Source organism: Mycetomoellerius zeteki, unplaced genomic scaffold (genome assembly GCF_001594055.1).
Source record: "Mycetomoellerius zeteki isolate Tzet28-1 unplaced genomic scaffold, Tzet1.0 scaffold180, whole genome shotgun sequence".
NCBI lineage: Eukaryota > Metazoa > Arthropoda > Insecta > Hymenoptera > Formicidae > Mycetomoellerius > Mycetomoellerius zeteki.
The window spans coordinates 4,580-20,632 of NW_017256758.1; the positions used below are offsets into that span (position 1 = coordinate 4,580).

General features: G+C 32.9%; 1 protein-coding gene and 1 pseudogene across 1 annotated transcript; one reads left to right on the forward strand and one right to left on the reverse strand.

The window, feature by feature from the left end:
• Positions 1–2,302: 2,302 nt before the first annotated feature.
• Positions 2,303–3,654, reverse strand: LOC108721682 (uncharacterized; annotated as a pseudogene).
• Positions 3,655–6,523: 2,869 nt separating this feature from the next.
• Positions 6,524–7,755, forward strand: crim (QVR superfamily protein crim). The gene is made up of 3 exons (XM_018446359.1): positions 6,524–6,687; positions 6,785–6,919; positions 7,397–7,755. The coding sequence occupies exons 1-3, from the start codon at positions 6,636–6,638 to the stop codon at positions 7,675–7,677; spliced, it is 468 nt and encodes a 155-aa protein (XP_018301861.1). The 5' UTR covers positions 6,524–6,635; the 3' UTR covers positions 7,678–7,755.
• Positions 7,756–16,053: the final 8,298 nt, after the last annotated feature.

Here is a 16,053-nt window from a genome sequence, read left to right on the forward strand (position 1 = left end):
GAAGCTGCTGTAAGGTTAGGGAACGGTTCTATGTCAATGAAATCATACCAAGATTTAATAATAAAGTATTCCGTCAGCACTTTCGTATGACTAGAACAACCTATGAAAATCTCGAACAACGACTAGTTCCGATATTAACGCGAAATAGGAAAGAAGGAAGACCTATGATTCCAGTTAGACAGCAGCTTTTGTCAGTCATTTGGCTTCTGGCAACTCCAGATTCTTTTCGGTAAATGAAAGTTTCTATAAATATAAGCATTAGATTTTTCTATTAATAATATGTGCAATAATTACATTAATGTTATAGGTCTGTTGCAGATCGTTTTAATATGGGAAAGTCTATTTTACATGATTCTTTCCGTAGAGTTGTGTATGCTTTGAATGACAGTAGATTCTATTATTGTATGGCCACAAGGAGACAAATTAATTGCAGTAAAGAACAGATTCAATGAAATTGATATCCTTCCAGATGTCATAGGAGCATCGACGATTCGCACATACCCATCCTTGCTCCACATGTAAAACTATTATACGTATATTTTATACTATTTTTATTATCTTTTCATTGTTCTAATAACTCATCTTATTTTTATGTTCTTATTTAGCTTCACTCTGAATCATATAGAACTAGGAAATGTCAATATGCTCTTACTTTGCAAGCTGTTTGCGATGCAGATTTAGTGTTTACAGATTGCTTTGTGGGATTTGCAGATTCTGTAAATGATTCCAGAATATTTAAAAATTCAGATTTATGCATGTCTATACAAGAAAATCGTGCAATTTTTTTCTAGGAAATGAATATATCATTGGTGATAAAGCTTATCCAGTGCTATCTTGGTGCATTGCACCTTATATAAATAAAGGAAATTTGACAGAAGTTAGTTAACTTTATTGTTTCTTTCATTTTTCTGTATTAATTAAATTGTTAATTTTTGTACATAGGCTCAAATCAACTTTAATAGGGAATTGTCAAAAATGAGACAAATAATAGAGAGAGCATTTGCCTTACTAAAGGAAAGGTTCTGAAGATTGAAATATCTACATATGAGTGTAGCAGATCTAATTCCCTATGTTATATTAGCCTGTTGTGTACTACACAACTTATGTCTTGAAGGATGTAATGATAGAGTGGACGATTTTATTGAAGAAGGAAGACAGCATGATGAAAGAGATGATGGTGAACAGAATCAAAATGAACTTACGGAAGAATTTATCTTTAATAATGTTCAGGGTCCAGCGAAACGTAACTATTTAGCAGCATTAATAGGTTGAGTTATGTACAATTATATTCAAATGCAGTGTAATAATATAAAAATACGTAACAGTAATATGAACATTTATTTTATATTTATGTATCAATTTTTGCAAAAAAAAGTATGAGAAAGATATTTATTAAAAACATTTTGCAATTAAGATGCATAATTTTTGCTAATTTAATATTATTAAATTAGTTTTCAAGTTAACACATTGAAATTGCCTCACATAATTTTGATCAATAGAATGTCAATTATTTTTAAAGTGTGATGATTGTAATATATAATTATATTGTATGTAAATATTGTAAAATCATCTTATCAAAATAAATTTTTTATTGCCATCATTATTTTACATATTTTGAAGGAATACAGATATTACTTACAGCTATTACTTATAATAATATCACAAAATTTTAAAGACTTTTGTAATCCTATTACAGAACAAAAAATAACATTTCATAACTTATGGAGTAGCATCACAAATGTAACAGAAATTAAATATTGAGTATTTTGTATAGCTATGGTAATGTGTCCTTTGTTTCTCTTTCAAATATCCGTGAAGAGAGATTGAAATAAACAATTTTTTATTCTTTGATAACTTTTGATATATCAAATCTCTTGTAGATTTTTAAAAATGAAAAGAAAATATTTGTATTAAAAATACTTTTCAGTAAAAATAATATCCTATACAAGATAAGCCATGAATGGAATTTTAAAATAAGATTCTACTGTATATTAATAATTGTACTTGTATGACCAAGACTGTTTTTAGAACACTGTAATATAATAAAATAGTTTATGCTTCAGAGCCTGAGCACAATAAAAGAAATAATAGGAACAGGAACAAAATAAGAATTTCAACCCATTAAAAATCGTATACTTTACAGTACATAATTTTTGACAGATTGAAATCTTTATATTTATTCTTATTCCTAATCTTGTTCTATTGTGTGCAGCGCTTTAAAATTCAAAAGATACAACACAGTAACAAAATAAATAGAATATAATATTGTTTACTTAATATTATATATATTAGAACTTAAAACTTATTTGAGTTTTTCCATCATATTTGTGTAGGCAGTAATTGCTCGATCAGATACTGACAGTCTCTTTATGGCCCTTGCTTCCTCCCTGCGCTTAGCATCTTCACGTAAAGAAGCAGACCACTCACCCAGTTCTTTCTGAACTCTAGTCTTCCTTACCTTCTTTTCACATTCTTTATCAGATTCATTTTCTACGTCACTGTTTTGAGAACTAGTTGATGCTGATCGCTTTTTCAAATTAGAAGCCAGGGCTACAGGTGCGACACAAGGTTTTTCTCCCAACACTTCTTCCAATTCATTGAAAAACTTACATGTCATTGGGCTATTACCTAATTGCTTGTTGTGATCTTTTACCTTGATGTACTTTTTGTGTAATTCTTTAAATTTGTTTTCACATTGTATGCCAGTGTACATCCATTGACTGTTTTCGTTTTGAAGAATAATAGCAATTTTTTTCCATACTTTGGAGGACTTGAACTTTCCACTTTTGAAATCATTTTCATGCTCTTTCTAAGCATAAATTAATCTTTTCGTAGCATTCTCATTCTTCCAAGATGCTGTAACATTAAATAAATAGATATAGGACATTAATTATGGTAAATATTTAATAATTATAACATTATTAAAAGCACATTATCAAAGGAACAAAACGTGATGAAAATTTATATCATGTTGTGTTGATGACTGAGGGCGCCGTCACATGCGGCGTAACCATCGACATCTAGAATGGACCGCTGATGGCAATGGTGGGGGTAGAAAGACGATTAGAGTGAGAGGCAGGAATAATAAGATCGTTCTTTCTCTGTTTACTGAAGCCTGATTGGTTGTTGTTAATAATTGGCACTACTGTTGGTTTAACCGTTTGTACCAATTTAACAAAGCACGATGCAGCTTTTCACAAATTTTACGAATAACTGTGCAGATACGTGGATACGTCTTGCGATTCACTTCGAACCGGCCCGGCTACAATGAATTGTGCTTATACCTATGGCTACGTATTATGGACCTTTATGTAGATTGGAATTCCAGAAATCATACGCTATGGCATTCTGGATTCTGCTTATGGCTTCTGCAATTTTATGTGCTTCCACCTTAACCTGCGTAAGGGTGCAGTCCCATGGAGCGTATCGCGCGTATCGCGGATCGCGCGTATCGAAAATCTGACCAATCGTGGACATTCCGCTATTTTCGATACGCCGTTCCGCTGAATCCATTATTATAGCGTAATACGCGTCGAATTTAAGTAAAATCGCTTGGTCTAAAGAAGTAGTGTCATATGGCAGCCCTCGAGATGTGATATGCCTAGAATCGCAAGATTGCGTCGAAAATTGTTGCATCGTTTTTTTGGAAAGCATTGCGGTTTCGATTGTGCCTTATACGACTAGCTCCGTTTACCTCGTCAACGAGAACCTGAGTCATTTAAACTCAAAGAAGAAGCTCTATCTGAAATAAAAAAGAAGACAGTGAATATCTTTCACGATTCACGAATTCACGATCTTGTTGCTCCAGTTCATTAACGAGATTATTGCTTGCTCCTTGTGCTAACCATCGTTCAATAGTAAATATTCGACTGACCCAATATTTTCGTTTTCTTCTATTAATAGGTTTGTTCTCACTTTTTCTTAATATAGAATAAAGCTCATATGTTTTAATAATTTTATGATATATTTCCTGCTTGATGAAAGCATTGTGGTTGTGGTCTAGACGTTTTGTTAATAACAGCAAAAGCAATATTGTTTTTTATTTCATTCTACACCTGTTAAACCATTGCGAATTTTTTAATTTAATAAATAATAATAAGACTCTGTAAGTGTATAAAACAAAATAGAATAATTGAAGGGCTAAGAGCCAGTTATGTAATAAAGAACATTTAATAAAGATATTATAATTAAAATAATCATGATTATAACGCTCCATTTCGACCGCGTATATAAAAATAATAAATAATAAAAGACTCTGTAAATATAAAATAAAATGTTATAATCATGATTATTTTAATTATCTTTATGTTTTAAATTAAACGTTCTTTATTACATAACTGGCTCTTAGCCCTTCAATTGTTCTATTTTTAAAAAAATTTAATTATATTAAATAAATTAATATTTAATATAATTTACTTACACAATATGGTTATTTACTTTTTACGGCTATCCTCTTTTTTCTGCGGTCCTACAGTAATTCGTCCGCAGAAGTCAGTTTTGTTCCGCTATTTTCGATACGCGATAATTTCGTTCCTATGGTCCCATGAAGCGGAATTAACGTAAACGGATCGGCGGTTTACCAATCATACAACTGTTTAGATGAAGGCAAATAAAGAAAAATACTTGTTTTATGATTGACTATCCGCCTGATCCGCTTACGCGAATTTCGCTCCATGGGACCATAGGAACGAAATTTTCCCTCATCAAAAACAGCGGAACGTCCGCGATTGGTCAGATTTTCGATACGCGCGATCCGCGATACGCGCGATACGCTCCATGGGACTGCACCCTAAACGTACCCTGCGTATTCTAGTAATTTAGTAGAATACGTTATTTTTTATTTACTAGAATACGCCATTCTGAAAGTCGGCATTCACATTGGGCGTATTTCGCGAAAGATTAGAGAAATGCGAAACTAATGCAATCAATTGCTGATTAGAATTTCTGTTGTATACTCTAACAGAAATGCTAAACGAATTTACGATTGGTTTTCGTAACCTATGCAACTCGAAAAGTACGCCTCATAAGGAACCGGTACTTTCTATCGCGTACATACAATACGCGATAGAACGTACCGGTTCTTTAGGGTGCCGTCACATGCGGCGTAATCTGCGTAAACGTAACCTGCGTATCTAGTAATTTACTAGAATACGTTATTTTTTTTTACTAGAATACGGCATTCTGAAAGCCGGCATTCACATTGGGCGTATTTCGCGGAAGATTAGAGAAATGCGGAACTAATGCAACCAATTGCTGATTAGAATTTCTGTTGTACACTCCAACAGAAATGCTAAACGAATTTATGATTGGTTTTCGTAATCTACGTAACTCGAAAAGTACGCCTCATGGGGAACCGGTACTTTCTATCGCGTACATACAATATGCGTTTGTACAAATTTAGAAGAAGAAATAGTGAAAGGATCCAGCCACAATATCCACATTTGTGCTGAAAGGGTCCAAGCATGCAATGTGGACATAATGTATTAAAATGAAGAAAAAAGTTAGAGGAAAAGCATTTTTATAAGCATGAAAAAATTAATTAACACTTAAAATGCATTTAAAACGAGATAAATATACATTATAGTCATTTGAGAAAGAGAAAGCAAACATTTTATGTAAAAGATGCAAGCAACATTCTATTGTTAGATAACTTAACCTTACAATTTTGTGAAAAATGGATTGGATATGACAGAACGCTTAGCTTTAATAATAAATTCGTTATTATTTCTTAACCTACCCTGATTTGATCTTTATCCATTTTTGGGTGCTTTGCAATTGGAAAATTTTATTATTGCAAGACTTTAATGAATGCAATATGATGCAATACAACATCTCTTCAGCCATAATCAGTCAGATAAGAGAAAGACAGAAATTGAATCGGCGCGGCGTAATCATTTTCGCTTCTACCGTGGGCGTAAAATTAATAGCGTAAAGAGCATAAAATAACTAGGCGGAAACTAATGTTCAAGTGAAACGATATGATTGGTCGGCGCAAGTTATGCTTACGCAGGTTACGCCGCATGTGACGGCACCCTTAGATTAATTCCTAGTTTTGTGACCTGCGAACCGCGTTCTGCATCTTAAGCTGGTTCTACATTGATCGCAATGCAGCGTCGCAAGCGTGTAGCAAGCGTTGCAGTCCAATCAGAGTCGAGCATGATTGGACCGCAACGCTTGCGATGCTGCGATGCGACTAATGTAGAACCAGCTTTATGTAGATCGGGCTTAAAGCCCATGGCACATACAAAAACGTAAGGCCGTAATACGTAAGCAGTAAAGAAATCGTAAGATTGGATTCGCTACTGGCCTTACGGTCTCTATCGTGATTGACCAATTCGCTTACTGATTATGTCTTACGGTCTTACGTTTTTGTATGTGCCATGGGCTTTAAGGCACCTAGTCGCATCGCAAGCGTTGCGGTCCAATCACCATCAATCTAGCTCGACTCTGATTGGACCACAACGTTGAGACAATGTAGAACTAGCTTCAGCTTGACAGCAGGTTGACAGGTTTCTCAGTCTGATATAAGAGATGTACGCTTTTCTATCTTTTCTTATGTTTATAAACGAGATTGTATAGAAGCACAAAACGTGAAAAATAAATGTTTTGTTAACGATTTATTTAAGTATAACAAGATGAAACAAATATTTTTTACAGTTTCTCTCTTGATCGTTTTGGCAAATCAAGGTAATATATTGTTCATTACAAAGGGCGTGGCAGTGAATCATACCAGATTATTATTTTTACGTTATTTTGAAATAATAACATTATTTCAATATTGCAGGTGACAGCTTGTACTGTTACAGGTGTAACAGTAATCATCCCGGATGTGGAACACCTTTAAATTGGTTATGGTATTGGGGAGAAACTTGCCCAGAATACGATGACAAGTGTGTAAAGATAATCGAACGGAAAGGAGGTAATCATTCATGTTACAAGACGACATATTAAATTTTCATTTGATTTTTAGACGATATATAAAAGGAACACATGTGTGTACATGCCCTCATATATAATAAAAAATGTCACAGTCACATCACAACAATCACAGTTACATCATGGTGACATGTAAATGTCTGCTTTATCACAAATGTGATGTCACAGCAATGTCATGGTGATGTGCGAATGTCTAGAACATGTGTTATTTTGTTATGACAATCTTACAGTGACAACATCATATGTTCTTCCTGACTATTGTGACTATTGTGATATAAATGTGACCTTTTGTTATGGGGGATATATATAGCATTTTTCATTTGAAGACAAGTGGACACAAGTCACCACAAGTGTTTCAATTTGTTATTCTGTGAATGTCAAGAAATAGAATGATGTTTGTGTGTGTGTTGACTTGTGTCACTAAATGGAAAGCACCCATAATTGTATAACTTTTTCTCAGCGGAAACAATTATTACTCGTGAATGCCTGAGCTCCGTACGTAGCTTTAGAACGGATATTCCTGCGGATCATTATGAAGGCTGCAGATCTGCTGCTAAAGACGTGCGATTAGGCCATTACGTCAATAACAGTATTCATCAGTTGGATATTCATCGTGATTATTATGACGAGGTTACATGGTGCTTCTGTTATTTTGATCATAGATGTAACAGCGCAGAAGTTATGACTGTTTCAATGTTGCTTATAATTTTAGAAATCGCTGTACAGTATTTTATATCCTAAGGCTGTTACACATATGATTTACATAATTTTTAGGAGAGAGAGAGGGAGATAGATAAAACATTTTTTTACATTCTTATTTATAAGCAATAGTAAATTAAGATAAAGCAAACAAAGAATAATTTATAAAAGAAAGAAAAATAAAACAAAAACACAAGAAAAGGAAAAATTAAATAAACGATTAATTTAAGTTGCGTTGCTGCAAGTAACAAAAAAATTCACGTCTAAATGAACCAAGCGATTCTGCCTGTTTGAGAGGCAAAGGAAGAAAATTCCGAGAAAGAGAGATATTAAGAAATATAGATATTTAAGTTTGTATTGTTTTAAAAAATGTATTTACAAAAGTCTTGGTAATTGTCAAGTTTAGCCTCCTCACCTTCGATGTTGATAAAATTAATTCAGTAAACGAGAATAAATTAAAATGGATTGAAATTTTTTTCTATTCGAATGCGCATTTTAAATAGCTAATATTTTTTTGGATTTAATTGAATTCAATTAGATTCAATTGGATGCAATTGGATTGAAAAACTGCATTTCCTATTCCAAATTTTGAATTTGGACAGTATTCATAATGCACAGAAAAAGCTGATATTATTTTTAGATTGAAAGGCATAGAGATATGCTCCATGCAATTCCTATAAATGAATAAAAATGCATTCAGGATTGAAAAGCATTCATTTTAATATTCGTGAATCCATATTTCTGAAAATCTGAATCTATTTCAATCCATTTTAATTCATTCTCGTTTGCTGGAAAGCTCATTCGTTTTTGTACGAAATAAACAAATCTGGCAAAAAAATAGTTGCTCTGCCCTGTGGACTGAGGTATTAATCATAAAGCTGATTCTACAATGAGTCGGTAGTCGGTAGTCCTAAGTCTTATCGGTGAATTGGTAAAGTTGGCCAACAGCCAACTTGTACGACTAAGACTACCGATTTTCTTAAGACTGATCAAATTTTGACTTTATTCTTTCTCATTAATCGAGCTAAACGACTCGTACAATTAACAACTAGTAGATGCAAAAAATCATAGTTACCTATTTAGGTTAAAACTGATTAAGACTTAAGATTTCCGACTACCGACTCATTGGCTGCGTTCAGCAGACTCAACAGTTTTGCAACCGTTTTATGATTGTCTGCTGAGATAGGACCATTCTTCTAGATCTAAAAGTATGATCCAATTAGCGCGAAGGAAACTTCCAACAGTTGCAAAACAAACGTTCTGCTGAACGCAGCCATTATAGAATCAGCATTAAAGTTAATAACTATTCAGGTTAGGAAATCTGTCACATCGATAGCATAGAGGGACACGAGAACATGTAAGTGAGACTATAATACAGTTTTTCTGCTTTAATTACACAGGCTCTCTGCTTTAAAAACACAAATTCTCTTCTTCGAAAATACAAATTCTGTTTTAAAAACAAATTATTTTCTATATAATTTTTGTTTTTAGCAGAGAATTTGTTTTGATTTGGTATTTGTCTGATTTAAAAACAAATTTTCTGCTTTAAGATGTAAAGCCTGTGTTTTAAAAACAATTTCTCTACTGTCAAAACAAAAATTATATAGAAAATAATTTGTTTTTAAAGCTATATTTTTGAAGCAAAGAATTTGCGTTTTTAAAGTAGAGAATTTGTGTTTATAAAACCGAGAATTTGTGCATGGGCGTCCACAGGATTTTTTCTAAGGGGAGGGGGCAGTTTTGCTACACATAAGGAAAAAATGTTAAAATATTTCCTTCCTTGATGACCTTACAATCCCTACAGTGCAAGTGTCGAGTTAATGACTTTTTCCTTCACTTATTCATTTCTAATGTGTACACCTTTTACCTTTTAGTTAAAATCTTCCTCACCACGACAAGGTAGGTGTATGTCGAGGAAGGCATTTCGTTTTTTGGGATTTATTTTTTATTTTTTTGTACCCTGATGGAAAGATTTTGCTGAAATTATTTTACGTTTTGGAACATTTTTCAGCAAAATTTCAGCATTTTAGAAAAATTTCAGTTTAATTTCAGCGATTTTTAGTTGAAAAATTCATTTTCAGCAAAATTCATACAAATTTCAGGAAAAATTTCAGAGAAATTTCAGCGATTTTTCAATATGTTAGTTGAAAAATTCACTTTCAGTGAAATTTCAGCAAATTTTCAGCAATTTCGCTGAAATGTTCCAAAACGTAGAATAATTTCAATGAAATTTTTTCACCAAGTTATTTTTGTATCTTTAAATTTTAACTCCACCACACCAACACGCGCTTTTATTTAACACGCGTCTCTCGACCAGGGGGAGGGGGTAAATGTCCCTCTTGCCCCCCTCCCCGTGGACGCCTATGAATTTGTGTAATCCTCTATGTTATCGATATGATAGATCTCCTAACCTGAATATCTGTCAACTTAATAATTAATATATCGGTTGCTAGGACAGAGCGACATCTTCTTTTGCCAAATTCGTTCATTTTGTACAAAAACGCGTCGAATGAGCCTAATTTTATCAACATCAGAGATGAAGAGGTTAAACTCTACAATCGCCAAAATCTTAATTGAAGCCATACATCACATACGAAATTATTGTAGTATACGTTATTAATATTTTAGTATACTGTAGTATATGTATATTGTAGTATACGTTACGTACATTTCCTCAGAGTTTTTGTATTTGACATTTAAACATTTTTTAAAACTAAGGTCTTTGATATAAAAATATTAAGGTTACATTTATCTTAAAAAAAATAGGAAGCTTAAGTCGATGAAACTACTTACACATATATATACATAACACACTTACATAATACCGTACACGAAAGCATATATTATACTTATGCATTGTTCAATAAAGTAAAGCTCTATTAGGGACATATCTCGATGTACACTATCAGTACTGAAAATGTATAGTAGACATAGCATACAATAGATTTTCAATACTGATAGTGTAAATCAGTCTACCCAGGTAGCAAACTGACGCTATTTGTCGTCATTTTCGAAATATTATCAAAAATATTTTCGAAATGACGACAAATAACGTTACCTTGAGTAGCAATGATCTGAATATATAGTTATGATATACTGTATGTATGTGAGCAAGCAAATTTTATGCATTGTTTCATCGATAACATTTATCGCTTGTCATTTGGTTCTTACATTTTGGTATTGGAAACTTCGGGTGTCCTGGAAAAAATAAAACTTGCAGCGTAAATCAAATGTACATTCGATTAACACACAGATTTTAATTTTGATCAGGATATTTGCATATAGTATTAGTTTTAAAAAACTCACTCAAGTTATCCCGAAGCTGATATAGTAATGAGTGTATTTATTTTAAAATGAATACAAATTATGCATACACTGACTTATACAGGGTGTCTCAAAAAAACGGATCGAAACACAATGAGGACGTAGATTGGATCAAGGGGAACAAAACAGTTTTGTACCATTTTGTAGTTGACGCAATATTTAACGAGATATTAACGTTTAAAGATAGGCGAATACAAGCGTCCGACCAGCCTACTGCTCAAGCGCTATCCTTCTCCTCCCCATGCGCGCCGTTCTGAGTGGCTCGCTTGCTAGGCCATCCCCGCACCTCGCGGCCCGCCCGCGCCGCCCGGCCAGCGCGTCATGCGATCGGTGGGGATGGTAGGCCGTCCTGCCGGCATGTTTCGATCCGTTTTTTTGAGACACCCTGTATATCATAGCTTTTTATTTTGTTTTACATATGTATACATACATATACATTGACATCTATCCATTTATATATATATATGTACATACATATTAAGATATATTATTTTGAAAAATATTTAATCATATATGTAACACACACACACACACACACACACACACACACACACACACACACACACAATGCACTTACATATATAAAACTAATAACCTTTTATAAAACAAAATGTATTAATTTTAACATTGTGTGAATATTCTTTGTATACAGTAATATTGTTACATATCGCAAAGCCGTCCATTAATATAGCAGATAGAAGATTTAAATAATGTATCTTACAAAAATATGTACAGTACCGATCAAAATTATATCATCTTTCGATTTTTTGAGCATAATTTTTGTCAAAGTGAATCGAATGCGCTCAAATTTATACAGTAGACACCTGGTGGCAAGTGTACCTTGGACGTAACGTATAATGAGATTTGACAATGTACATCATGATTTTTTAATTTTTTACTAATTTTCCCAAAATCGAATTATTGTATTTTCTTTATTTTTCCTGATATAGCCGTAGTTTTCACCGTCATGACCTAACTTTAATAGTTAGATTTAGTGTTTTACATTATGACAAATACTTGTGATGCTTAAGACATAGATGAACGGCAACAGAAAGTCATCGTAAAGAAGCTTGCCCAGCAATTTAGCATCTCCAAATCAACAGACCAAGTTTCTTAAGTGTTGAAAGGTCTAGCAAATAAATATTAAGAAAAAGAGTGGCCGACCAATCACATTACACTACTTTTCTTGTCGATTGCAACATTCTTCGTATATCTTGCAGCAACCGACATTGTACGACATCGGACATTGCTGAAGAAATACACATAAGCCAAAGCCTCAACTAGACAATTCAGCAATGATCTGGCGTCTTCTGGAAAGACAAATTAATGTTATACCATCATTATCAAACAACATGAACTTATTTTTGTCGCTCTAGAAGACGTCAGACCATTGTAGAGGTGTCTAGTCGAAGTGTGCTTTGGTCCACTTCACTCACGCCTTCCAATTCTTTGCGGAAATGAATGGTTTCTTCATAGGTCGCCGTTCACACATTCTTCCGGCCTACAGGCGATGGCGTATGATCTGTACGGATGGATCAGATTGTTCAGAAGTCGATATTTCCTTGTCGTAATGTCCGGAGCACTGTACGATGTGAGTTGCTGCGAGATATACGAAGGACGATGCGATCGACGAGAAAAGTAGTGTAATGTGGTCGGCTACTCTTCTTCTTCTTAACATAGCTTCGCTAGACCTTTCAACGCTTAAGAAATTTGTTCTATTGATTTGGAGTTGCCAAATTGCTGGGCGAGTTTCTTATGTACATTCATCCTTGTTTGTGGCTCTTTACGATGATTTTCTGTTGTTGTTCATTTATATCTTGAGCACCATGAGTATTTGTCATAATGTAAAACACTAAATCTAACTACTATAGTTAGGTCATGACGGTAAAACTGCGGCTGTCATAACAAGTAAAGAAAGTACAATAATGCGATTTTAGGAAAATTAGTAAAAAATTAAAAAATCATGGTATACATTGTCAAATCTCATTATACTTTACGTACAAGGTACACCTGCTACCAGGTGCCTGTAGTAACTGTATAAATTTGAGCGCATTCGATTCATTTTGACAAAAGTTATGCTCAAAAAATCGAAAGGTGATATAATTTTGACCGGTACTGTATATTTAAAATAGAAAACTATAATTTTGGTATTACTATTATTTATATGTAACTGATTTTATAACTTTATAATTAATGTCAAAATAAAGATAATGCAATATAAAGATAATAGAATTTGTGGAATACTGAAATATAAAATATTTAATCATAAAGAGACCAAATATTCATTTATTGCAAGTACCTTATGATAAGTAGGGTGACCATCCGTATTCTTTTTCCCGGACATTCCCGTATTCTTTTTTTTGAGCGTCCGGAGGCATCCGGGCGGATTTTCAATGTGTACTCTTTTTTTTTTTGTACTACTTTTGGGACTTGGGAGCGACTCCGAGCGAGCGAAGGGATCAGAAGTTATTAAGTCACTGTGACACAGTCACATGAAATATAAGGCCTGCTCTTTTTGGCTGAAATTTTGCGCCAGTTCGTCTTTCTTCCTTTTCTCTTCAGGAAAAAAGAAGAGGACGAAAGATAAACTGGTGCAAAAGTTTAGCTAAAAAGAGTAGGCCTATAGTAACACATAGTAGGGGAGCAAGAGGCTAGTTGTAACAGGGGTAAATAGTAACACGCAATTTTTACCGGGATTTTGAACTCTTTGACGTCGAATATTTAACACGATCTTAGCCTTATAACTTCCCGCATTACGTAAGCACAACCAGTGTTCCGCTAGGTAGCGCAGCGACAGGTTGCGTGCACGTGCTCTGATTTAGCCAGATAATGAAAAAAAAATTATGTAAACTTTGATTTTTGATACCTATTGTTATCAATTGTTATGTCTGTTTTGGGCATTAAGTTCTTATATATCTACCTTTACTATGCTATATTGGTTTTAACTGCTAATGACATAAATCAATATTAATCTCAATTAATCTAGAAATACATTCTAAGGGGTAAATTGAAATAATTTCTTGGGATTAGTTGTAACATATTACAACATGTCCCTGATGTTTATATTTGCGTGGGTGATTTTGTGAGTTTGTTTATTTTTTAATGTATTTCATTATCGTATGTCTTTTTTAGTATGAGAAACTACAAAAGAAAAACGGTGAGAGCTTCGAAAAGTTAAGATGTCTATGAGTTGGCTACAGTTGAAGTTTTATAAAATAATACGAACATACGAAAAGCGAGTAAAATTTTTGACTTGTGCCATGTGACGTTATATAGATATATTAAGAAAAAGAAAAACAATGAATGTCCTACAATTGGCTATGTCAAACCTAGATTGGTATTTACGCAAGAAGTAGAAGATAAGTTGGTTTCCTATTTACTCAAATGTTCTCTCTCTCTCTCTCTCTCTCTCTCTTAGATACATATTTTGGGCTATTGCCTATGGAAGTCAGAAAGCTAGCTTACCAACGCGCTGTAATGCTTGAAATAAAAAATATCCCCCCCTTGCTTGCATGAGAATAACATGGCTGAACGGGAGTGGTTTCAAAATTAAATTTGTTGATAGTTTTAATAAAGAATAAGTTACAAGACTTACTTAGTACAATAAGATTTACTACAATAATTATTTTTGTAGTTATCTTTCAAAAATAAAAGCTCAAACCTGTTAAAACTTCACGAATTTATTATTGTTACTACCTGCCTCATTGCTGTTACAATTAGCCCCAAACACGGGACAAATTATAACAACCGACTTTTCGATAAAACGCGTGTTGTGGGGAAAACGTAGATACTTTTTAATATTTTCTGTTCTGATTTATTGTATGAATGATTGATTTCTCGATAAAAGTAATTATAGTTATAAAATACTTGATAGGTTTCATAATATATACAATAAAAAAAAAATCATAAAAATAACTCGGAAAAAGAACATGGCGGCCAGCTCTCAAAAAACTTTCGAGGAATGGAATAAATAATTGAAATAGAAGAGTTATGAAAATTGTTTAGACTAAAAGCCTCCCATCTTTCTTTAGTAAAATTTCGAATTTTTGTATCAACTTCGGGTTTTGAGTTTATTATGCCGTATTTTCAGCAAGTAATTTATTGATTAAAAAACGTTGCCTTATTGCTTGAAACGCGTAAATATTAAATAAACCCAAAATTCATAAATAAGGAGTTCTCAAGTTAAGTACAAAGAAGCTATATAGTTAAAGAGTTTACTGATTATTTAACGTAATATGTTCACTTCGTTATAGAGCTTTTGAAAATACGGTTCTAATGTAATACTTTTCGTACTTCAAGTGTTGTAACAATTACTCTGTAAAAGCTTTGACATTATTTCTAAGTGGACACCGAGAAACTCATCAAAGTTTTTAGAGATTAGGTCGCCATGTTCTTTTTCCGAGTCATTAACAAATTGGTACTCTGGAATTGCAAGCAATTATTTTTCATTGTATGGGCTAGTATAAATTTCAAATCAAATAACGACAAATCTCAATAAACGACTTTTATATTTTGTGCACTAAGAATAACATGTTGCACTTATTTTCTAGAATCAAATTGTAATCTGTTTTACTTATAAGTATGTATTTCATTTTGAACTTGCACCTTGAACAACATATCAGTTATTTTTCATGTGTGTGATAATATATTATTAAATTTAGATAATATACAGTTTATGTATGTTCACTTTAAACTGGCACCTTTATTTTAATAATATATCAGTTACTTTTTACATGGTAATATATAATATTATTTTAGATAATTATTTGAATTTTTAAAGGTTTAAATTTTTGAGGATCTTTTTTTGAACATGGCCTGAACTTTTCATTTTTATGATTTTTTTGGTAATATTATACAGATTTAAAATTTTCATTTTATTTTTATTATTATCTTATCTCATTTTTTTTATTCAGATTCCGCAACAGGTGTTTAACCCAGGAAACAATTTAGTTAGTGTGCACATTATTATTAAAAAAATTGATTTCTACTAATATAAGACAAATATAAGACTAAGAATAATTAATTTTCAAATATCGATATTACAGATAGAGATATCACAAAATAGTGGTTTTTATTTACCACGCGATAAAGTTG

Coding starts and splice junctions, on each gene's coding strand:
- crim (XM_018446359.1), top strand. CDS start 6,636: ATGAAACAAATATTTTTTACAGTTTCTCTCTTGATCGTTTTGGCAAAT. Junction 6,688..6,784: donor GATCGTTTTGGCAAATCAAG/GTAATATATTGT, acceptor TCAATATTGCAG/GTGACAGCTTGTACTGTTAC. Junction 6,920..7,396: donor GATAATCGAACGGAAAGGAG/GTAATCATTCAT, acceptor ACTTTTTCTCAG/CGGAAACAATTATTACTCGT.